The sequence below is a fragment of the Salmo salar genome, chromosome 18 (genome assembly GCF_965601325.2).
Source record: "Salmo salar chromosome 18, fSalSal1, whole genome shotgun sequence".
NCBI lineage: Eukaryota > Metazoa > Chordata > Actinopteri > Salmoniformes > Salmonidae > Salmo > Salmo salar.
In genome coordinates this window covers 80,798,210-80,824,192 of record NC_138308.1, presented here as the reverse complement: position 1 = coordinate 80,824,192, position 25,983 = coordinate 80,798,210, and the positions used below count along the sequence as shown (strand labels likewise).

Genomic DNA, 25,983 nt, shown 5'->3' with positions numbered 1-25,983 from the left:
TTTCTGAAAAGGCAACAACATAAAATTCATGACTGAGGAAAGACAGATAACTATCTACAAAATAAGCTTGTCTTGGAATTAGATAAGCAATTTAAGTTGTATAACAGTTTAACATTATAGTAATCACAATTGATACTTATTGCTGGCAAATTTCAAGAAATTTGAATCTGTATCAACACAATCATATTTCTTATTCGCTTCATTATTATGTAATGGGTTAAAGACCATGTTATCAGGGTTGATAGCCAACCCTATCAGGGTTGATAGCCTGCCCTACTTAGTGAGATATGCAGTCGGCATCATCCAGAGAGTGGAACGGAGAAATAGAAGTGTATGCCTCATGTCTTATTGGTGTTGGGAATTTTTATATTTAGGTGTGAAGTGTAGAATCAGAGATGAAATCGTACAACAATGTAATGGCAAAAGAAAAGGTTTAATTCAATGCACTGGAACACGTGGAAGCATATAACATCTCTGAATACAGCAGAGGGTGACCTCAACTTATAAGTGCAGTCAGTAAATCAATATAATGTCATGGTAGCCAAGATAGTGATGTTTATGTATACATAAGGCTAAGGAACTTTACAGAACTCACAAGAGATGATAGAACTGAGAAACAATAATCAAATAATTACTGGTACTTAATCGATACTCAAGGACACTTAATCTCTCATTGTAAATCACTAAGCATTGTATGCAGTGACTCGAAAAGGGGCCTGTCATTTGCTTGCATCATCCAGCAGGCCGACATGATCTGGTACATGTTCTCTGGACAGTCTCTTGGGCAAGGCATCCTGTACCCTCCGGTAACCCTCTTGATCAGCTTGTTGTTGTTTTTAATGTCTGGAACAATAAGAAACTGATTATAGTGTAATGTTATTGATTTACTGTGTGAGATCAATCAAGACTGAAGCATGTAGCATAACACAGCAGATTTTGTGTAGGCTACATTCAATTTATTATCAGCCAATGCTGGATAAAACCTCAATGTCTTTACTGAGGGCATGTTATTCACACAATCCTATTCCTAACTTGCTACCTCACATATACTCTCCACATGGCACTATAGTAAGTTGTAGGGTTATTATGCTAAATGCTAATTTGAGGTGCAGAACTCCGATTTGTGCTTCAATCATGCACTGTCTATGCCTGCTCAATGACATTAGGATACAGATCAACATTTTTCATAAAGATCTTGGCCCTCAGTGACCCTTTTTCTGTAGAGATAAAATCAAATATCAGGGATTTTTAAAAGTTGGGATAATACTTGTTCAGCAGGGAAACTTGTATTTGGTCGTATTATTTGAGTTAAATTACATTTAGGGGGATTTTATAAAGGGAAAGATTTGCTTTTGGAATTGTCTTAATATTTTCAATTTCCATGTCAGAAATGCCCTTGTCAGGAGCAAATTATCCAAATTTCAAACCCTCCAAAAGTTCTAACAGGCAATTATGAATATTAACTGGAAAATGATCTTAGTTGTTTCTTGCAATAGCCCTCTGAGTTTAAATAATATTTATTTCAAAACTGTGATTCCTAAAAAAAGGTCTGGAGATTTGGTCAACTCCATCATAAAATCCTAAATTAATCAGGAATGACCAGGGTCAGTCACCCCATTAGGACCCCTTCTTCATGTCCTCATTACGTGTAGTGCAACAAGAACACTCATAGTCTGTAAAGTTCTCTACTTAGATTTCAACAAACAATATTGATATCCTCTTGGTCACAACCATAAACTACATCTCCTTGAGAGATTAAGAAAGTATGTTTATGTTTATTTTAATTAGGTTTAAGAGTCATGAAGCAACAGAGGAAGAACTTGAATGAAGAAAAATTTTTGTCAACTCCGTAAAACCTCAAATCCGAGCACCAGGGAGGGGGAGCAAGCGTGACAGTTCTGCAACATATGCTTAAACTATTGAAGTACTTGCTGTGCTAGATCGAAGGGATGATGTTTGCTTTATAAATGCTGTTTTGTGTTCTGAATCTAGAAAAAAAATGCTAAACTTACCAAAATGCTAACAAATTAGCCCTGGAGCATTATATAGCTACATAAAATGAAACAAAAAAAGTTCAGATGTGCATTACATATGAGTAGTCTAATGTTAGAATAAAATAAACAAGGCCTTTAAACACTTGGACAATAAATGTCAAATGTCATGTCTTTTATGGGTTAGTGTCACGTCTATTCCTGCTCCTCTCCTCCGGCGCGCGACGTCGCCGTAATACTAACCACTGGTCCTTGGAATCATTGCGCACACCTGGCACTCATCATTGTGATTCACACCTGGACCTCATTACCCTTACTTTTGTTCATTCCTCAGTTGGTATTGCACCTGTGTTCATGCTACCTCGCTTCTGTTACGCTGTTTTGTTTCATGATTGTTGTTTTCATTAAGTTTTACCTGCACCTGCTTCTCGACTCACGGCGTCATCGTTACAGTTAGTTGCATTTTATAAATGTAAGAATTAGGTTTTTCATTTACTTGATGTAATAGCTCATGCTTTGGTGTATCAAATGATATATTTAAAATGTTGTTCATATCAAGAAAAATATAGAAATTGTCCTGTCTTTCAAGAATCCCAGAAAAAAAATCTTACTTGCATAGGGTTCCATCCCAAACGTCATGATCTCATACAGCAAGATGCCGAAAGACCACACGTCATTCTTGATGGTGAACCTATTGCTGACAATGGCATCAGGAGCAGTCCATCTGATAGGGAGACATACACCCTCAATAACTCTATAATATTGACTGTTCGGGCTGTCAGATGGGGCTTTTATTAAGACCCTGGCAAGGCCAAAGTCAGCCACCTTGTAGACATTCTCTCCAACCAGCACATTCCTGGCTGCCAGGTCCCTGTGGATGTATAAATTCTTCTCCAGATAATCCATCCCACAAGCCACCTGGACTGCCATCTCAATCTGGTGGGAGATATCTAGAGTTTGACGGTTTTCTGTGTAACAGGGAAGGAAAGCACAATGAGAAAAAGTCTCAGACAATTCAATGACATGAAGGGTATAATTTTCACTTTTAATTTAAAAGGAACTAGTGGAAATTTGAAAGCTCATATTTTCACAGATAGAACTTTTCAAAATAATTCTGTACTACACTTGTTCAAAATGTCCTATAGTCAGTAAAGTACTTAACTAGTCCTTTAAAGTATTTTTACATAAGTCATTTTTGGGGGTATCTAGTTTACTTTACTTATATTTTGACTATTTTTACTTTAATACATTCATAAAGAACATGTACTTTTTTAACTCTATACATTTTCCCTGACAACCAACAGTTACATTTTGAATGGTTAGCAAGACAGGAAAATGGTCTAATTCACACACTTATTGGGAGAACATCCCTGATGATCCATACTGCGTCTGATCTGGTGGACACATGCTTCATTTGTAAATTATGTCCGAGTGTTGAAGCATGCCACCTGGTTTGCTTTACATAAGGAATTTGAAAAGACATACTGTTGATACTTAGGAATATTTTAGCAATTACATTTACTTTTGATACTTAAGTATATTTAAAACCAAATACTAAGACTTTTTCTCAAGTGCTATTTTACTGGGGGACTTTCACTTTTACTTAGTCATTATCTATTAAGGTATCATTACTTTTACTCAAGTATGACAATGGGGTACTTTTTCAATCACTGCCTAATGTTATAGTTCACCACAATTGAGAGCTTAAGTAAGGCCAAGAGTTTCTGACCATGTGACCTGATAACTATAACCTAGTAAATTATAGACTACAGCCCTTCGATTTTTTGGACCGGGTTATATGTCATATAATTAGGAAAAACTCCTAGGCATGTACTGCATGGCTTTGGCTGGCACATACAGCAGTGTACTCTTACTCTTGAGGTATTCTAGCAGACTTCCTTTCTTCATCAGTTCAGTGATGATGTAGATGGGTTCTTTCTTAGTGCAGACAGCCAAAAGCTTGATAATGTTGGGATGCTCCATGGTTCTCATGATCTGGGCCTCGTTTAGGAAGTCCTGAGGATTCATGGAGCCTAGGAGCAGAACAAGCACAGGCCGTTTATTTTATTCCAACACTGGCTGGAATTCCATCAAACCTGAACCTTGGAAGGGCACGTTGTGATGAACAACAAAGGATAGTCAAGCAATCAGGCTCCTTTTGCTCAATGCAATGTTCTACCTGCCATTACAAAATGACTGCTGTGGCTTCTGAGTGTTTCAAATCTTCTCATTTTATAATTTTGGATATTGGGGTAATCAGGAGTACAGGAATCTAACCCTGGATTCATGTACATTTTCCCAGCCATATCCTGCACCGGCTCCACGTTGTCCACCTTCTGGCAGCTGTGCGTTCCGACCTGAAGGGAAGTTATGGCCAGTGGCGTGTATTCATAGATTTCAAGGGAAGCCAGGTTTCCCCCAAAAAAAATCAGACTTTTTTTTTTACTTCAATTCGCAAGAGACTGAATGAATCTCACCGGCGAACGTATCCGAGCGAGTATTACTATTACTGTCACGTCCTGACCAGTTAAGGGTTATTTGTTGTTGGAGTTTGGTCAGGATGTGGCAGAGGGTATTTGTTTTATATGGTTTGGGGTGGTGGTGTAGGTAGTAGGTTGTTTTATTTATGTATTCCGGGGGTTTTGGGCACTGCTCTGTGTTTATGTATTTCTAGGTTTAGTTAGTTAGTTGTGGGTATAGGTTCTAGGTTTGTTTTCTATGTAGAGTTAATTGGGATTGGACTCCCAATTGAAGGCAGGTGTGTTGAGTTGCCTTTGATTGGGAGTCCTATATTAGTAGGGTGTGTTTGTCTGTGTTTGTGGGTAATTGTTTGTGAGCACTGCGTTTATTGAGCCTGCTACACTGTCTAGTCGTGAGTACTGTTTATTGTTTTGTTTTTCCTGTGGATGTTTTTCGTTTTTTCCATTAAAAGAATGAGTAACCACATACCCGCTGCATTTTGGTCTTCTCTCCACTACGACACCTGTGACAGAATTACCCACCAAACCAAGACCAAGCAGCGGAGAGAGGAGCAGCACGCTAAGTATATGGACTATGGGGAAAGATGGACTTGGGAGGAGATTTTGGACGGGGCTGGACCTTGGCATCAGGCTGGGAAATACTGTCGCCCACGGGAGGAGATCGAGGAAGCGAAGGCTGAGAGGCGGCGTTTTGAAGCCATGAACACGCTGGCGAGGAAGCCGGAGAGGCACCCCCAAGATTTTTTTAGGGGGGGCACACGGGTAGTTTGGCTAGGTCTAGGAAGAGCCATAAGCCAGCTACCCGTGAGTATGTGGAGATGCGTAGGGAGGTGAGAGCACCGTGTTTCGCTGAGGTGCGCACTATCTCGCCTACACGCACGCACACCCCAGTCCGCCCTGCACCAGCACCCCGCTCGTGCAGGGCTACTAGTTCCATCCAGCCAGGACGGGTTGTGCAGGCGGTGCGATCACGGCCACCTGCGTGCCTCCATGGCCCAGTCTTTCCGGTTCCTGCCTCTCGTGCTTTCCCAGAAGTGAGTACCTCCAGTCTGGCACGACCAATACCAGCAACCCGGACCAAGCTTCCCAGTAGTCAGCCTAGTCCTGTTCAGCCTGTTCCCGCTCCCCGCACTAGCCCGAAGATGCGTGTGCCCAGACTGGCACATCCAATACCAGCCCCACGCATCAGGCATCTAGTACGTCAGCCAGAGTGGCCCGACTGCCCGGGTCTGCCAGAGTGGCCCGACTGCCCGGGTCTGCCAGAGTGGCCCGACTGTCCTCCGGCCCAGCCCGAGTGGCCCGCCTGTCCTCCGGCCCAGCCCGAGTGGCCCGCCTGTCCTCCGGCCCAGCCCGAGTGGCCCGCCTGTCCTCCGGCCCAGCCCGAGTGGCCCGCCTGTCCTCCGGCCCAGCCCGAGTGGCCCGCCTGTCCTCCGGCCCAGCCCGAGTAGCCCGCCTGTCCTCCGGCCCAGCCCGAGTGGTCCGTCTGCCAGGGTCAGCCCGAGTGGCCCGTCTGCCCGGCGCAGCTATCGGCGCCACCGAAGTGGGTGACGCCGAAGGTGGAGTGAGGTCCACGTCCTGCACCTGAGCCACCTCCAGGATAGGTGGGTTGGGGAGGGAGGGTGTAGCACAGTGCCGTCGTTGACGGCAGCCACCCTCCCTTCTCCCTTATTGTTTAGGGGGATATTTTTTGTTTGGGGGTTTGTTTTTTCTTTTAGGTGCATTCCGGGGTCTGCACCTTTAGGGGGGGGGGGGTACTGTCACGTCCTGACCAGTTAAGGGTTATTTGTTGTTGGAGTTTGGTCAGGATGTGGCAGAGGGTATTTGTTTTATATGGTTTGGGGTGGTGGTGTAGGTAGTAGGTTGTTTTATTTATGTATTCCGGGGGTTTTGGGCACTGCTCTGTGTTTATGTATTTCTAGGTTTAGTTAGTTAGTTGTGGGTATAGGTTCTAGGTTTGTTTTCTATTTAGAGTTAATTGGGATTGGACTCCCAATTGAAGGCAGGTGTGTTGAGTTGCCTTTGATTGGGAGTCCTATATTAGTAGGGTGTGTTTGTCTGTGTGTTTGTGGGTAATTGTTTGTGAGCACTGCGTTTATTGAGCCTGCTACATTGTCTAGTCATGAGTACTGTTTATTGTTACGTTTTTCCTGTGGATGCTTTTCGTTTTTTCCATTAACCTGTTAGGGCTAGGGGGCAGCATTGACACGGCTGGATAAAAAACATACCCGATTTAATCTGGTTACCACTCCTACTCAGTAACTAGAATATGCATATACTTATTACATATGGATAGAAAACACCCTAAATTTTCTAAAACTGTTTGAATGGTGTCTGTGAGTATAACAGAACTCAAATGGCAGGTCAAAACCTGAGAGATTCCTTTACAGGAAGTGGCCTGTCTGACCATTTCTGGAACTTCTTTGCCATCTCTATCATTTACTAAGGATCTCTGCTCTAACGTGACACTTCCCACGTCTTCCATAGGCTCTCAGAGCCCGGGAAAAAACAGAATGTCGTCATTCCAGCCCCAGGCTGAAACACATTATCGCCTTTCTCAAGTGGCCCATCAAGAGACACTAGCTTATGCGCGTGACCCCGACCGCCCCCGCCTTTGGGATTTTTTCCTCTGTTTGCCGAAAAGGAGATTCCCTGTCGGAATATTATCGCTTTTCTACGAGAAAAATGACGTAAAAATTGATTTTAAACAGCGGTTGACATGCTTCGACGTACGGCAATGGAATACTTTGAATTTTATTGTCAGGAATTGCGCCAAGCGCGTGACACTTCTTTACTATTTCGGATAGTGTCTGGAACGCACGAACAAAACGCCGCTATTCGGATATAACGATGGATTATTTTGGACCAAACCAACATTTGTTATTGAAGTAGCTGTCCTGGGTGTGCATTCTGACGAAGACAACAAAAGGTAATGACATTTTTATAATAGTAAATATGATTATGGTGAGTGCTAAACTTGCCGGGTGTCTAAATAGCGAGCCCGTGATGCCTGGGCTATGTACTTAGAATATTGCAAAATGTGCTTTCACCAAAAAGCTATTTTAAAATCGGACATATCGAGTGCATAGAGGAGGTCTGTATCTATAATTCTTAAAATAATTGTTATGCTTTTTGTGAACGTTTATCGTGAGTAATTTAGTAAAATGTTAGCGAATTCCCCGGAAGTTTGCGGGGGGTATGCTAGTTCTGAACGTCACATGCTAATGTAAAAAGCTGGTTTTTGATATAAATATGAACTTGATTGAACAAAACATGCATGTATTGTATAACATAATGTCCTAGGGTTGTCATCTGATGAAGATCATCAAAGGTGAGTGCTGCATTTAGCTGTCTTCTGGGTTTTGGTGACATTATATGCTGGCTTGAAAAATGGGTGTCTGATTATTTCTGGCTTGGTACTCTGCTGACATAATCTAATGTTTTGCTTTCGTTGTAAAGCCTTTTTGAAATCGGACAGTGTGGTTAGATTAACGAGAGTCTTATCTTTAAATGGCTGTAAAATAGTCATATGTTTGAGAAATTGAAGTAATAGGATTTTTAAGATTTTGAAAATCGCGCCACAGGCTGCAAGTGGCTGTTACGTAGGTGGGACGAATTCGTCCCGCCGGTCCCATAGAGGTTAAAAGAATGAGTATCCACATACCCGCTGCATTTTGGTGTTCTCTCCACTACGACACGTGTGACAGAATTACCCACCAAACCAAGACCAAGCAGTGGAGAGAGGAGCAGCACGCTAAGTATATGGACTATGGGGAGAGATGGACTTGGGAGGAGATTTTGGACGGGGCTGGACCTTGGCATCAGGCTGGGGAATGTGGTCGCCCACGGGAGGAGATCGAGGAAGCGAAGGCTGAGAGGCGGCGTTTTGAAGCTATGAACGCGCTGGCGAGGAAGCCGGAGAGGCACCCCCAAGATTTTTTTAGGGGGGGCACACGGGTAGTTTGGCTAGGTCTAGGAAGAGCCATAAGCCAGCTACCTGTGAGTATGTGGAGATGCGTAGGGAGGTGAGAGCGCCGTGTTTCGCTGAGGTGCGCACTATCTTGCCTACACGCACGCACAGCCCAGTCCGCCCTGCACCAGCACCCCGCTCGTGCAGGGCTACTAGTTCCATCCAGCCAGGACGGGTTGTGCAGGCGGTGCGATCACGGCCACCTGCGCGCCTCCATGGATCAGTCTTTCCGGTTCCTGCCTCTCGTGCTTTCCCGGAAGTGAGTACCTCCAGTCTGGCACAACCAATACCAGCAACCCGGACCAAGCTTCCCAGTAGTCAGCCTAGTCCTGTTCAGCCTGTTCCCGCTCCCCGCACTAGCCCGAAGATGCGTGTGCCCAGACTGGCACATCCAATACCAGCCCCACGCATCAGGCATCTAGTGCGTCAGCCAGAGTGGCCCGACTGCCCGGGACTGCCAGAGTGGCCCGAATGCCCGCGTCTGCCAGAGTGGCCCGACTGTCCAGGTCTGCCAGAGTGGCCCGACTGCCCGGGTCTGCCAGAGTGGCCCGACTGCCCGGGTCTGCCAGAGTGGCCCGACTGCCCTCCGGCCCAGCCCGAGTGGCCCGCCTGTCCTCCGGCCCAGCCCGAGTGGCCCGCCTGTCCTCCGCCCAGCCCGAGTGGCCCCCCTGTCCTCCGGCCCAGCCCGAGTGGTCCGTCTGCCAGGGTCAGCCCGAGTGGCCCGTCTGCCCGGTTGCAGCTATCGGCGCCACCGAAGTGGGCGACGCCGAAGGTGGAGCGAGGTCCACGTCCTGCACCTGAGCCACCTCCAGGATAGGTGGGTTGGGGAGGGAGGGTGTAGCACAGTGCCGTCATTGACGGCAGCCACCCTCCCTTCCCTCCCTTATTGTTTAGGGGGATATTTTTGGGGGGGGGTTTGTTTTTTCTTTTAGGTGCATTCCGGGGTCTGCACCTTTAGGGGGGGGGGGGTACTGTCACGTCCTGACCAGTTAAGGGTTATTTGTTGTTGGAGTTTGGTCAGGATGTGGCAGAGGGTATTTGTTTTATATGGTTTGGGGTGGTGGTGTAGGTAGTAGGTTGTTTTATTTATGTATTCCGGGGGTTTTGGGCACTGCTCTGTGTTTATGTATTTCTAGGTTTAGTTAGTTAGTTGTGGGTATAGGTTCTAGGTTTGTTTTCTATGTAGAGTTAATTGGGATTGGACTCCCACCTCTGGCCTGCTCGCCTCCCTACCTCTGAGGATGTACAGTTCCCGCTCAGCCCAGTCAAAACTTCGCTGCTCTGGCACCCCAATGGTGGAACAAACTCCCTCACGACGCCAGGACAGCGGAGTCAATCACCACCTTCCGGAGACACCTGAAACCCCACCTCTTTAAGGAATACCTAGGATAGGATAAAGTAATCCTTCTAACCCCCCCCCCTTAAAAGATTTAGATGCACTATTGTAAAGTGGTTGTTCCACTGGATATCATAAGGTGAATGCACCAATTTGTAAGTCGCTCTGGATAACAGCGTCTGCTAAATGACTTAACCTCTATGGGCTAGGTGGGACGCTTGCGTCCCACCTACTCAACAGCCAGTGTAATCCCGTGGCGCGATATTCAAATACCTCAAAAATTCAAAAAATTCAATTTTTCAAACATATGACTATTTTACACCATTTTAAAGACAAGACTCTCGTTAATCTAACCACACTGTCCGATTTCAAAAAGGCTTTACAACGAAAGCAAAACATTAGATTATGTCAGCAGAGTACCCAGCCAGAAATAATCAGACACCCATTTTTTCAAGCTAGCATATAATGTCACATAAACCCAAACCACAGCTAAATGCAGCACTAACCTTTGATGATCTTCATCAGATGACAACCCCAGGACATTATGTTATTCAATACATGCATGTTTTGTTCAATCAAGTTCATATTTATATCAAAAACCAGCTTTTTACATTAGCATGTGACTAGCATGTGACTAGCATTCCCACCGAACACTGCCGGTGAATTTACTAAATTACTCACGATAAACGTTCACAAAAAACATAACAATTATTTTAAGAATTATAGATACAGAACTCCTCTATGCACTCGATATGTCCGATTTTAAAATAGCTTTTCGGTGAAAGCACATTTTGCAATATTCTCAGTAGATAGCCCGGCATCACAGGGCTAGCTATTTAGACACCCAGCAAGTTTAGCACTCACCAAAGTCAGATTTACTATAAGAAAAATGTTATTACCTTTGCTGTTCTTCGTCAGAATGCACTCCCAGGACTTCTACTTCAATAACAAATGTTGGTTTGGTCCCAAATAATCCATTGTTTTATCCAAACAGCGGCGTTTTGTTTGTGCGTTCTAGACACTATCTGAAAGGGTAAATAAGGGTGACGAGCATGGCGCATTTCGTGACAATTTTTTTTTTAAATATTCCATTACCGTACTTCGAAGCATGTCAACCGCTGTTTAAAATCAATTTTTATGCCATTTTTCTCGTAAAAAAGCTATAATATTCCGACCGGGAATCTGCGTTTAGGTAAAAAAGGGAAAGAAAATAAAGCACGGTGTCGACTCGTGTACGCGCCTAAGCCCATTGTCCTCTGATCGGCCACTTGCCAAACGCGATAATGTGTTTCAGCCAGAGGCTGCCTCGATATCATTCAGCTTTTTCCCGGGCTCTGAGAGCCTATGGGAGCCGTAGGAAGTGTCACGTTACAGCAAAGATCCTCAGTCTTCAATAAAAAGAGCCAAGATGAACAACAACTTGTCAGACAGGCCACTTCCTTTTCAGAATCTTCTCAGGTTTTTGCCTGCCATATGAGTTCTGTTATACTCACAGACACCATTCAAACAGTTTTAGAAACTTTAGGGTGTTTTCTATCCAAAGCCAATAATTATATGCATATTCTAGTTACTGGGCAGGAGTAGTAACCAGATTAAATCTGGTACGTTTTTTATCCGGCCGTGTCAATACTGCCCCCTAGCCCTAACATGTTAAATGTAAATGTAAATGTAAAAGACAGGTGTGTTGAGTTGCCTTTGATTGGGAGTCCTATATTAGTAGGGTGTGTTTGTCTGTGTTTGTGGGTAATTGTTTGTGAGCACTGCGTTTATTGAGCCTGCTACACGTCTAGTTGTGAGTACTGTTTATTGTTTTGTTTTTCCTGTGGATGCTTTTCGTTTTTTCCATTAAAAGAATGAGTATCCACATACCCGCTGCATTTTGGTCTTCTCTCCACTACGACATCTGTGACAATTACATTGTTGCCGCCTGTAGCATTGAAAGCAAGGGAAGCCAGAGAGCATATGGCCTCCCTTGATAAAAAGTTATAATAATAGCCAATCAGCGTTAAGCTAAACTTAGTGAGCTCAACTGTGAATGGCCCTGGCACACCAAAAAAAAACTGTCAAGGGATGCTAGTTTGGATTTGGCTTTACACCAATCACATCAAAATCCATACGTCATTCCCAGAAAAAACTTGAATTGTTGCATCTCGTGGTTTAGAAACTGCGGCGTCGTTGACCTCCAGTGGCTAGCAAGCTAGCTAAAATCATGCCTATATTAGCCATTGATCGAGATAGGGATTTGAACTTGTGGTTTTACTTAATTCTCCAGACTGGCCAATGATTATAACAGCAATTCTGATCCAACTATAAATTCATACATTGTGCCCCTGGCCTGAGAGGATGGAAGTTCAATATGTAGCTATATGTAGTAGGCTGATGTTAACTAGCTGGCGTGGCGCATCGTTGCCCATGAAAGGAAGTTAGGCTAGCGAGCAAGCATTTTAGCCCAACCTGTCTCATTTAGCCAGGTTGTGACAGTACGTCAAGTACAAACTCATGGACCCAGGCACAGAGAAACACAGCAGGCAGAGGTGAGGGTAAATCCAGAACATTTACTAAAGTCTTCACAGAAAAAACAACAAAGCAATAGCAAATGAGTACACTACACAAAACAATAGACCTGAGCAACCGGCCCAGTCCACAGAAAAACCTAAATAGTCATAGAACAGGTGAACCCAATAAGCCCAAATCAGGTTCACCTGGACACTAGAAATAACCTAAGAGTGCCCTCCAGTGGCGCCCTCAGGGAGTACACTCAATGATGACACCTTACCTGTGACAGGACTCCCCCCTCAAGGAACGGCTTCTGACGTTCCACCAGGGCTAGCTGAACATTGACGGAAGTCCCGAATGAGTCTGGGGTCCAAAATGTCCCGGCCCGGAACCCAGGAACGTTTCTCAGGGCCGTAACCCTCCCAGTCCATGAGATACTGAGTTCCCCGCTGGATCTAATGGCTGGAGAGGATGCATCGCACCTTGTAGGCTGGCTGTCCCACTATCATGCGAGGCGGAGGTGGAGGCGGAGTGGCCAGAACGAGAGGACTGAATACCACAGGCTTGAGTCTGGAGATGTGGAAGGTGGAATGGACCTTTATGGACCGGGGAAGACAAAGACGATATGCCACTGGATTGATGCGCTGTAGGACCTCAAATGGCCCAAAGTCCTAGATTCCACATGTAGGGGCAGATCCCTAGTAGACAACCAGACTATTTGGCCTGGACGCAGGAGGGGACTCGGGCGACAAAGACGGTTGGCCTGTCATTGAACCCGAGCTGAGGACCTCAGAAGCGCTGACCAAGCCCTCTTCCAGGTACGGCGGCAACGAAAGATGAGGCATTGAGCGGAAGGAACCGTCACTTCGATCTCCTGATCTGGAAACAGGGGGGGCTGGTAATTGTACAATGCCTGGAATGGTGATAGACCAGTGGAGGAACACTGGAGAATGTTGTGTGCATACTCCACCCAGGGAAGGTGCTGACTCCAAGTGGTGGGGTTGGCGGACACACAGCACCGTAAAGCAGTCTCCAGATCCTGGTTCACCCGCTCATTTTGACCATTGGACTGAGGGTGATAACCCGAGGACAGACTGGCTGATGACCCCAGAAGAGTACAGAATGCCCTCCAAAATCTGGAGGCAAACTGGGGACCCCGGTCAGAGACTATGTACAGAGGAAGTCCATGAAGGCGAAAAACGTGTTGAATAACTAGCTGAGCAGTCTCACGGGCAGATGGAAGCTTAGGCAGTGGAATGAAATGTGCCACCTTGGAAAAGCAGTCCAAAATGACCAGGATGACCGTGTGTCCCTCTGAGGATGGAAGGCCCGTGATAAAATCCATAGAGAAATGGGACCAGGGTCAAGAAGGTGTAGGCAGCCGATGAAGAAGCCCCAGAGGCTGCTGACAAGGAGTCTTGTTCTGGGCGCAGGTCGGACAAGCAGCCATGAAGGTCCGAGTGTCCGCCTCTGCCTCAAACTCTAGTGTTCGCTGCCCTCCCGGATGAGAGGTGAGACGCAACAAGTGAGCCCACTGAAATACCTTGGACCGTGCTCCAAGAGGAAAAAAGTCTGTTAACCTCTATGGGCTAGGTGGGACGCTAGCGTGCCACCTGTGGTGCACTCCATCAACAGCAGGTGCATTTCAAGAGCGGCAAATTTGAATCCAAATAAATGACAAAATTCAAATTTTTCAAACATACAACTATTTTACACCCTTTGAAAGATAAACATCTCCTTAACCTCTATGGGCTAGGTGGGACGCTAGCGTGCCACCCGTGGTGCACTCCATCAACAGCAGGTGCATTTCAAGAGCGGCAAATTTGAATCCAAATAAATGTCAAAATTCACATTTTTCAAAAATACAACTATTTTACACCATTTGAAAGATAAACATCTCCTTAATCTAACCACGTTTTACGATTTCAAAAAGGTTTTACGGCGAAAGCATAAATTTAGAGTATGTTACGACAGTACATTTACAAGAGTTGTGTGTAATGTTTTGTCAAGTCAAAGACAGGGTCACCAAAACCATAAAACCAGCTAAAATGATGCACTAACCTTTTACAATCTCCATCAGATGACACTCCTAGGACATTATGTTAGACAATGCATGCATTTTTAGTTCTATCAAGTTCATATTTATATCCAAAAACAGCGTTTTACTATGGCATTGATGTTGAGGAAATCGTTTCCCTCCAATAACCGGCAGTCAAGTCAGCGTCACAAATTAAATAATTAAAATTAGAAAACATTGGTAAAATATTATATTGTCATTTAAAGAATTATAGATTTACATCTCTTGAACGCAATCAACTTGCCAGATTTAAAAATAACCTTACTGGGAAATCACACTTTGCAATAATCTGAGCACTGCGCCCAGAAAAATACGCGTTGCGATACAGACTAGACGTCATGTTGGGGAGATCTAAAATCGAAAATACTATGTAAATAATCCATTACCTTTGATTCTCTTCATCAGATGTCACTTCCAGGTATCACAGGTCCATAACGAATGTAGTTTTGTTCAAAAAAGCTCATCATTTATGTCCAAAAATCTCCGTCTTGTTAGCACATGATCTAAGCCAGCCGGACTTCTCGTCATGAACGAGGGGAAAAAATATATTTACGTTCGTTCAAACATGTCAAACGTTGTATAGCATAAATCATTAGGGCCTTTTTTAACCAGAACATGAATAATATTCAAGGTGGACGAATGCATACTCTTTTATAACGTATTGGAACGAGGGTACCCAACATGAACTCGCGCGCCAGGTGTCTAATGGGACATCATAGTTCCATGGCTCTTGTTCGGTCAGATCTCCCTCCAGAAGACTCAAAACACTTTGTAAAGGCTGGTGACATCTAGTGGAAGCAATAGGAAGTGCCAAAATATTCCTAAACCCCTGTGTTTTTCAATGGGATAGGTTTAAAGTCAATACAACACATCAGGTATCCACTTCCTGTCAGAAAATGTCTCAGGGTTTTGCCTGCCAAATGAGTTCTGTTATACTCACAGACACCATTCAAACAGTTTTAGAAACTTTAGAGTGTTTTCTATCCATATATAATAAGTATATGCATATTCTAGTTACTGGGTAGGATTAGTAACCAGATTAAATCGGGTACATTTTTTTTATCCAGACGTGCAAATGCTGCCCCCTAGCCCTAACAGGTTAAGTGGACAGCCGTCTGGAGCTGCCTTCCTACTTTGCGCCTTCCTCACTACCGTCTCTATACCCCAGGACAGGGGTGCGAGGATGAGTGACCTGGGGATGATTGATTTAAGCTGCCAATACTCACTGTTGCTGCGTAACTGGTGAGAAAGGGCATCTGGCTTCACGTTCTTAGACCCCGGACGGTACGATAACGTGAATCTGAACCGAGTGAAGAAAAGATTCCAGCGAGCCTGTCGGGGATTGAGACGTTTAGCATCCTGGATGTAGGCTAGGTTCTTGTGGTCAGTCCAAACCGTAAAGGGATGTTCCCGAGCCCTCCAACCAGTGCTGCCACTCCTCCAAAACAGTTTGACCGCAAAAAGCTCCCGATTGCCGACATCATAGTTCCTCTCCACTGGAGTGAGACGTCTGGAGAAGACGGCACAGGATGAAGCTTTTGGTCTTTCGCAGAGCTCTGAGACAGAACCGCACCCACGCCCACGTCAGAGGCATCCACCTCCACCACGAAGGGAAGAGAAGGATCCGCATGAACAAGAATGGGTGCCGAAGGTCCTGGAACGCCTTCTCAGCAGCAGAGGTCCAACATACATGCCCAGCCGAGCCCTTGGTGAGTGTTGTCAATGGCGCCGCCACAGCACTAAAGTTTCTCAGAAATCTCCGGTTGAAATTAGCAAAACTCCAAAAACGCTGAAATTGCTTGACCGTGCTGGGTGGCGGCCAGTTGACCACAGCTCCTACCTTTTGGGAGTCCATCTGTACACAGCCCTGAGACACGATGTACCCCAGGAAGGAGAGCTGAGGAACGTGAAACTCACACTTCTCGGCCTTCACGAACAAGTGATAAGCGAGGAGTCTTTGAAGAACCTTGCGGATATGTTGGACGTGTTCAACCATGGACTTGGAGAAGATGAGGATGTCATCCAAGTACACAAACACGAACTGGTGAAGGAAGTCGCACAGCACATCGTTAACCAGAGCCTGGAAAACAGCTGGAGCATTAGTAATTCCAAGCGACATGAACCGGTACTCATAATGTCCATTGGGAGTGTTGAACACTGTCTTCCACTTGTCTCCTTGTCTGATGCGCACCAGATTGTACGCCTTTCGTAAATTCAACTTAGAAAATCGTAGCTCCCTGGAGTCTCCCAGACATTGATTACTTAAGAGGAAGGAGGTAACGGTTCTTGATGGTAATGTTATTAAGACCCTGGTAATCGATATAGGGACATAATCCCCCATCCTTCTTCCCAACGAAGAAAAAGCCCACTCCTGCAGGTGAAGTGGATGGCTGAATAAAATCAGCCGGCAGCGCCTCCTTAATATAACTGTTCATGGCTGCAGTCTCTGGACCTGAGAGAGAATACAGCTCTCCTCTCGAAGGAGTGATGCCGGACAGTAGGTCGATGGCACAATCGTAGGGCCTGTGAGGAGGTAGTTTCCTGGCCCTTTGTTTGCTGAAGACCTGACCCAAATCACAGTAATCCCGAGGCACGCGGGAAAGATCAGGCTTGTCATTCCCAGCCCGAGGAACAGGAGGGTCGGAAGTCTCCAGACGAGCAGGACCGGAAAGGTGTGGAGAGAGTTGCTGGCAGGTATACTGGCATGAAGGATTCCATCCCAGAACTCTTCCCGAAAGGCCAGTCAATTATGGGTGGAAAGCCACGGATGTCCAAGAACCAGTGGCACCTCAGGAGAGTCCACCAGATGTAAATGGATAAGCTCCACATGGTCATCCAGAACTCATAGCTGAATAGGCATGGTGCATAGGCATTGCTTCACCTTCCCAGACCCTAGGGGTTGTCCAACTTAGTGAGTGGTAGCCTCTGTTGGCGAGCTAATGTGAAATCCAGAATATAGCTGGTACCTGAAAGCAGGAATGTCCAACTGCCCATTGTCCCACCGCAGGTTGGCCGGAACCACGGTGCGTACCGTTTTGGCAGCAGGAGACTATCTGACTCGCCGGTATTCTCCCATCTACTGACGAGTCATCCCGTTTCCCGTCAGCTCGGTACAGGAAGCACGGAAATGTCCAGACTGTGCACAGTAACGACATTGTTGCCCGTTAACCTGTTAGGGCTAGGGGGCAGTATTTGCACGGCTGGATAAAAAAAATGTACCCGATTTAATCTGGTTACTAATCCTACCCAGTAACTAGAATATGCATATACTTATTATATATGGATAGAAAACACTCTAAAGTTTCTAAAACTGTTTGAATGGTGTCTGTGAGTATAACAGAACTCATTTGGCAGGCAAAACCCTGAGACATTTTCTGACAGGAAGTGGATACCTGATGTGTTGTATTACCTTTAAACCTATGCCATTGAAAAACACAGGGGCTGAGGAATATTTTGGCACTTCCTATTGCTTCCACTAGATGTCACCAGCCTTTACAAAGTGTTTTGAGTCTTCTGGAGGGAGATCTGACCAAACAAGAGCTATGGAACGATGATGGCCCATTAGACACCTGGCGCGCGAGTTCATGTTGGCTACCCTCGTTCCAATACGTTATAAAAGAGTATGCATTCGTCCACCTTGAATATTATTCATGTTCTGGTTAAAAAAGGCCCTAATGATTTATGCTATACAACGTTTGACATGTTTGAACGAACGTAAATATATTTTTTCCCCTCGTTCATGAAGTGAAGTCCGGCGGGCTTAGATCATGTGCTAACAAGACGGAGATTTTTGGACATAAATGATGAGCTTTTTTGAACAAAACTACATTCGTTATGGACCTGTGATACCTGGAAGTGACATCTGATGAAGAGAATCAAAGGTAATGGATTATTTACATAGTATTTTCGATTTTAGATCTCCCCAACATGACGACTAGTCTGTATCGCAACGCGTATTTTTCTGGGCGCAGTGCTCAGATTATTGCAAAGTGTGATTTCCCAGTAAGGTTATTTTTAAATCTGGCAAGTTGATTGCGTTCAAGAGATGTAAATCTATAATTCTTTAAATGACAATATAATATTTTACCAATGTTTTCTAATTTTAATTATTTAATTTGTGATGCTGACTTGACTGCCGGTTATTGGAGGGAAACGATTTCCTCAACATCAATGCCATAGTAAAACGCTGTTTTTGGATATAAATATGAACTTGATAGAACTAAAAATGCATGCATTGTCTAACATAATGTCCTAGGAGTGTCATCTGATGGAGATTGTAAAAGGTTAGTGCATCATTTTAGCTGGTTTTATGGTTTTGGTGACCCTGTCTTTGAATTGACAAAACATTACACACAACTCTTGTAAATGTACTGTCCTAACATACTCTAAATTTATGCTTTCGCCGTAAAACCTTTTTGAAATCGTAAAACGTGGTTAGATTAAGGAGATGTTTATCTTTCAAAGGGTGTAAAATAGTTGTATGTTTGAAAAATTTGAATTTTGACATTTATTTGGATTCAAATTTGCCGCTCTTGAAATGCACCTGCTGTTGATGGAGTGCACCACGGGTGGGACGCCTGCGTCCCACCTAGCCCATAGAGGTTAATCCTGCGCTTTCTCTCCAGAGCGGAAAATCTGGTGCTTCCCAATTGCATCAGCTCTGCTGAAGGATATGAAGGAGCATCATAGCCAAATTGATAACCCTGATGGGATACAGGGCAAGCAGGCCCATTATACAGCAATGGCCCAAATGAAGAATCGACTCCCTTAGCGGAGCCAGAAACACTGGAACCAACTCGGAATCCCTCCATCCTCTCATGATGACATTCCCGAAGCCGGTTGTTAATCCGGATGGCCAGAACGATAAGCTCCTCCAGAGTGTCAGGGTTGTCCCAGGAAGCCAGTTCATCCTTGAGAACCTCAATGAGTCCATTCAGAAACACTGAGTGAAGTGCCTCTGTATTCCAACTGCTCTCAGCAGTGAGAGTCCAAAAATCAATGGCGTAATCAGCTACGCTCCGGCTGCCCTGCCGAAGCGCAATGAGTCTTTGAGCAGCATTCCTGCCACTGATGGGGTGATCAAAAACCCTCCTCGTCTCCTGGGTGAAGCTTTGCCAATTGAAACACATGTCTGTTTGCTGCTCCCATATGGCCATGGCCCAGGCCAGAGCCTGTCCTGAGAGCAAGGAGATGACATATGCCACTGGAACGCTCGGTTGAAACGTTGATGCCTGCAGCTCGAAGACCAGCGAACATTGAAGCAGGAACCCATGACACCTCCCAGGATGCCCCTCATAGCGCTCTGGTGCCAGGAGATGAGGCTCCCGAGGGGAGGAGGACAATGAGCTGTTAGGAACCACCACAGGTGCAGCAACCGTTGCTCATGTCTATCCGGTCTGCAGAGTGAACACAAGAGTTTCTAAATCCTCCGACAATGTCTTCAGCCGCGCCTCATGGCGACCAATCAAAGTTCCATGGTGAGTGAGAGCCGACCGTAAGTGGTGGAGTGTCCCTCGGACGACAGAGACTTCTCTGTTGGGTCCATTGTTGACTCAGGTCTACTGTGACAGTACTGCTTGTACCAACTCGGACCCAGGAGCAGAGAAACACAGCAGGCAGAGGTGAGGGTAAATCCAGAACATTTACTAAAGTCTTCACAGAAAAAACAACAAAGCAATAGCAAATGAGTACACTACACAAAACAAGAGACCTGAGCAACCGGCCCAGTCCACAGAAGAACCTAAATAGTCATAGAACAGGTGAACCCAATGAACCCAATCAGGCTCACCTGGATACTAGAAATAACCTGAGTGCCCTCCAGTGCCACCCTCAGGGAGTACACTCAATGATGACACCTAACCTGTGACACAGGTAGCCTAGGACAACGACACCACAGTTTCTAAACCACGAGAGTCATAGACCATTTCGGCAACATGAAAGAGAGGAGGATGACATTGGCATGTAATAGGTAATAGTAATAGGCAATCAAGAAATGTTGGAGAATGGAATTCTAAATACAAGTGTATTTAATTACTTTGTCAAATGAATGGATTCACATGCAAGGCATACAGCTTAAATTAACATTAACAAAGCCTTATTCTAGGCAAAGATCCTAAGGTTAACAAGACAAAGCATGAATAAAGAGATTCTTACATGGCCAGAGGCCTAGAAGCCTAGGAAATGAGAATTGATCATACGACCTTCCTGCATGGCCTGGAGACAGGATAAGATAATTTAATTCCATTTGTAACATATGAAGGTGTAACCTTCTCAACCCAAAACCAACCACCATTGAGGTGTAACCTGACCAGCAAGGCCCAATCTCCACAGGGTGTCCCAGCAACTAAGAGCTTGCGTGGGGGATGAGACCAATGTAAATGAGACAGAATTCCTGAGAACACCATAAAACCTCTTCGCATAGAGTAATTTAGAGTTCACCCTGTACAGATATCGGTTACCACAGAGAGCATTCATCCATATAGATAGCATCAGAGTTATCCTCACTGAACAAATTTCAGATAGATACCAAACATGGATAATATATTATTATTCTATCACATTCAATAGTCAGTCCTCTGCATACTGTAACAGAGATACATTTTGACCCCTCAGAGGAGGAAGGGTTGGCTAGTCCTTGGGCATTGTCCTTTGTGCTTTCCTTGTGTTCCTGGACCATTTGGCATGCAATTACAAGTGACAGAGAGCACATAAATTAGCGCCAAGCCTACAGCTGTCCTTCTAATTATCGCATTATCCAAAATGACACATTGAGAATATTAAAATACTGGTCGTTTTTAACCTCTACGGGATCGGTGTCCCATCCCACGGGATGGTTGAATTAACATGTGCTAATGGGATTAGCATCACATTCTAAGTAACAAGAACATTTCCCAGGACATAGACATGTCTTATATGTGCAGAACACTTAAATTCTTGTTAATCTATCTGCACTGTCCAATTTACAGTAGCTATTACAGTGAAAAAATACCATGCTATTGTTTGAGGAGAGTTAACAACAACAAAAAACTTTTATCACGGCAACTGGTTTTATACACTCACCTCTGAAGGTAAATAATGTTCTTACATTCAGTAATCTTGCTCTGATTTGTCATCCTGAGGGTCCCAGAGATAAAATGTAGCATAGTTTTGTTTGATAATGCAATTAATTGGATTCGACAACACCTCCGGTAGCTACTTATCCCAATGCTTCTCATCTTCATGAAATCCAATGGGATGCTATGGCATTAGCTAGCCTAGCATGCTGATGAAAACGTCTGTTTAATTAAAAACTAGCAGTATTCCAATCTTCTCAATTCACCATTCATAATTTTGGGATACTTAGGAGTACAGCGACATATTCCATCATTGGATTGAGGTACGTTTTTCCAGACATATACCATGCCGGGCTCTGCATGTCCACATTCTGGCATTGCACCGTTCCGACTAGAGAGAAAGTCAGGTTCTGGCTACCCATTCAACCAGCTAGAAATGGGCAGCTAGCTAGCTAAATATTTATAGTACAGAAGAGACATTCTTCAAGTCGAAGTTGGATATTAGTAGTGGTGTAGTAAATTATCTATTATTCTGCAATGAATGGCTTGAATATGATTTAAACCTAAAACTATAGCATGTTAATTTCAAGCAAAACATATGTAAGTGAATGGATTTTCCAACGTTCTGAAGGCTGTCTTTACCCTTCGCAGTCATTGCTAAGCTAAACAATGGGCCTCATGTCATTGATGACACAAACCTGTCTTCCTCCATAGGTCTATTCAAAACACGGAAAATGTCAGAATGCTCCTATCCCATCCATTCTCATCCTGGATTTCATAATTACTGAATCTGGATCATTGTTATACAGATTATACATTTGGAAAAACTGGGCACAGGTGTTTACCATCTTGAACGATCTTCACTGCAACCTTTTCGCCTTTATAATGGCCTTTAAAGACCACTCCAAAGAAACCTTTGCCCAGTTGTATACGCTCTTTGGCTTTTCGACAGAAATATATAGAGCTGCGTTTAATCTCGAAGATTGTCTCCTGTGGAGGGAGACACAAGAGAGAGATTCAAGGTCAGACAGATTATCAGCAGATCAGACCTCAATTTGAGTCACCTAAAAAACCTAACAATTGTAACTTGTCCTCTGTAATCAGTAAACAAATCTCATTATGAAATACCCATGTAGTGGGATGTATGTACTGTATGTGAACTTCCCAAGAAGTAAAAAGATCTGAGAGCAGGATGTTGTACGCCTATTTTATTTCAGAATCATAGTTTGAATGGAAATGTTTTATTTTGGGTTTAAGTTAAAGATCTCCATAGTGCTTCCGAAAGGGAAAAAACACATGCCAAGACAGATTTTAAAATACAGCTGGCAAGTGTCTGTAAGGGTCCAAGCACTGTAGGTGGGTCGTTCCACAAAATGAGTGCCTTTTGCGTCCCTTTGACATTTTAAGTAGAAATTGTGCACCAATATTGCATTTTAAAAGCCTGTTATATGCAATGAAGTGCCTTAAAATACAAAAAAAGTAATACACATTAGGAACACCTTTCTTTTTATTTTTTACCTCCCCAATTTCGATCTTGTCACATTGCTGCAACTCCCCAACCGGCTCGGGAGGCGAAGGTCGAGTCATGCGTCCTCCGAAACATGACCTGCCAAACCGCGCTTCTTAACCCCTGCCCTCTTAACCCGGAACTCAGCCATTCACCTAACGACCAGGGTCAGCCTGCAGGTGTCGGCCCGCCACAAGGAGTCGCTAGAGCGAAATAAGCGAAATAATGCCAACACAGGCCAAACCCTCCCCTAACTCGGACGGTGCTGGGCCAATTGTCCGCCACCCTATGGGACTCCCGATCACGGCCGGTTGTGATACAGCCCTGGATTGAACCCAGGTATGTAGTGACGCCTCTAGCACTGTGATGCAGTGCCTTAGACCGCTGCGCCACTCGGGAGGCCAGGAACACCTTACTAATATTGAGTTGCACCCCCTTTTGCGTGCAGAACAGCCTCAATTTGTCAGGGAATGGACTCTACAAGGTGTCGAAAGCGTTCCACAGGGATGCTGGCCCATGTTGACTCTAATGCTTAGCACATTTGTGTCAAGTTGGCTGGATGTCTTTTGGGTGGTGGATCATTCTTGATACACACGGAAACAGTAGCCTGCTTGATGGGTGAACTGCTGACTGCTCATAACTTGTAGCTGATTGTTGACACATTAATCAGGATTAATGGGCAGGGCAATTTATGTCTGTTGTCCTTTTAGTAGTCAGTGGCTGTATTGGTGGGAGAGTGGTTTCTCCTCTCCTACGTAATCAGCAATTAGTATCAGGAGGTGTGCTCTTCACCTCTGCTAAGCAATTAGCAAGGTATTAGTACTTCAGTCTCCCCTGTTTTCTCAGGGGCAGATGTAAGTGTTGGTTGTGTCAGCGGCAGTCTCGTTGCCGAAACAAAAACGTTTTTGCCGAGTTATGCGATGAAGGAAAGAGAGGACGGCTCCACACAACTCTTTCGCTTGAGTATCTCACCTAGTTATTTTCAGATGATCAACTATGTTTGTTTTCTACACCTGTTCCCTCCCCGTAGGCTTTATAGATGCTCCCCACCCCTTGCCTGCAACCCTTCTAATTTAGTGTACCCTGCGCACAAACCATGTGGAATTCCTGGTCCCCAGCAGTGTTTGGAACTGCCGATCTGCGGTCAAGAACACTGAGTTAATCTCAGCCTATGCTTTTTTTTATAGCTGATTGTTTCAAATCACAAGCTTGTAGGCCTTTACCTATTTGGGAAGCCTGCAATTTGGGCAGAGCACGTGGCAATAGCTGGGGATGTCAGTGAAAAGCAACTAAATTATGTGAAGATAGTGAGTATAATTTAACATCTTGAGACAAGAAGGGGAGGGGTGTGTTGCAAAGACATAGGTGAGTCTCTCTCCAGAATGTCTCCTGCCAAATCTTGCTCATTCATTTTGTGAATTGTTTGTCCTTCGTTTCTTTTTTAACAATTCCACATTACATGTCACCAGTAGTAATATGTAATGGGGAATGACAAAAAAAGAGCAGCTCAAGACATACAGAAAGGTAGGCATAACAGACTGAGTAGAGAGATGAACACAATTAAAATAACCTGAACTCATCATATTTTTGACTTTTTATTTGTCGGCTTCATGTATTTTGACAGGCCTACTGCTGCATTGCCCTATAGGCTATGAGTTCCACGCGCTCATTTCTTTAGCCACCAATGGATCACGCTTTATCAATGTGTCCATATGGCAGAGGCTGGTGCTCTGCATTAGTTGAAATGTAACTTTTAGATTTTTACCATTTTAATTCAGATTTGTATTATTAACCACGTGACATTTATAAAAATCTATCGAAAGGAAACTTCCACAAATGTGCATATGAAAATCATAACTGTCACAGATCGGTATAAATTGTAAGCTTCCCCTGACTTGAAACTCACGCCTTAAGGGCACAGGGCGAGATGCAGATGGTCGAGTCTTTCATATTTATTATAATCCAAGGGGCAGGCAAGAGAATGGTTGTGCACAGGCATAAAGTCAGAGTCCAGGAGGTACAGAGTGGCAGGCAGGCTCGAGGTCAGGGCATGCAGTAAGGTCAGGCAGGTTCAGAGTCAAGGCAGGCAAGGGTCAAAAACAAGGAGGACAAGCAAAAGAGAGAAGAAAAAGCAGGAGCACGGAAAAACACGCTGGTTGACAAGACAAGACGAACTGGCAACAGACAAACAGGGAACACCGGAATAAATACCCAGGGACTAATGGAGAAAACGGGTGACACCTGGAGGTGGGTGGAGACAATCACAAGGACAGGTGAAACAGATCAGGGCGTGACACACGCACCGCCTATGAAGTCTTTATAAAATAATTGCTTCTATGGTTGGATTTGCCAATAGGCTAATTTAAAGCAAAATAAGTAATGCCAAATAATATAAAATAGAACATTCAGGTTTCAAACAATTAAGTAGGCCTATGTTTTCAAAATGCATATGGTCTCCAGCTCACATTGTAAAGTGGTGGTGATGTGCTGATAGCCTGTTGCCGCCACTTGAATTTTTAAATGGGAGGCGCTTCAATTAGGCTACAAGTTGAGAAATAGAAATAGTAGGCCTAGCTCTTTTTGATCATGCACCAAAACAGTTTTTAACACGCAATTTCATTTAGAATTGTTGCACAATGAATGGGCTTATAAAAGCACATATTGTACTTCAGCAGCAACCAGCTGAGGAGTTGCAGGAGATATCCAGCTCAAATCATCCTCTGTGTGCTGTGTGCGTGTGATAGTTGTGTTGGATAAATAAGATAGGCTACATGATGACTAACAAAATGCATGCACACAAATTTAATTCCACTGTTATGCAAATTACCTCATTGACCTATAAGCATGATGGTCTAATGTACTGTATTGCCATCAATGTATAAAAAGCATTAATTTGCGATGGGGAATTTTTTTTTCCTGTTCACTTTGGCCGGCAACAGTTTTATTTATCGGCTAACGGAAACCCTGGGTCTAATATGTGTAATTGTGCCAATCGTCAGTGGGAGAGTTTAAGTGGTTGATGGTTATGTTGTTAAAGGTTGAGCACCTCTTTTTAACACTGTCAGCTCTGCAATCTT

General features: G+C 44.4%; 1 protein-coding gene across 1 annotated transcript in view; it reads right to left on the bottom strand.

Moving 5' to 3' along the window:
* Positions 1-414: 414 nt before the first annotated feature.
* The window catches only part of LOC106577785 (tyrosine-protein kinase SRK3), a 43,463-nt gene continuing 17,894 nt past the window's right edge, over positions 415-25,983 (bottom strand). Inside the window, exons 3-6 of the mRNA XM_014156128.3 lie at positions 22,245-22,389; positions 3,866-4,024; positions 2,603-2,959; positions 415-843 (exon numbers count right to left, since the gene is read on the bottom strand). Of these exons, the coding sequence (XP_014011603.3) occupies positions 671-843; positions 2,603-2,959; positions 3,866-4,024; positions 22,245-22,389 (834 nt within the window). The 3' untranslated portion in view covers positions 415-670. The remainder of the gene's footprint in view (positions 844-2,602; positions 2,960-3,865; positions 4,025-22,244; positions 22,390-25,983) is intronic.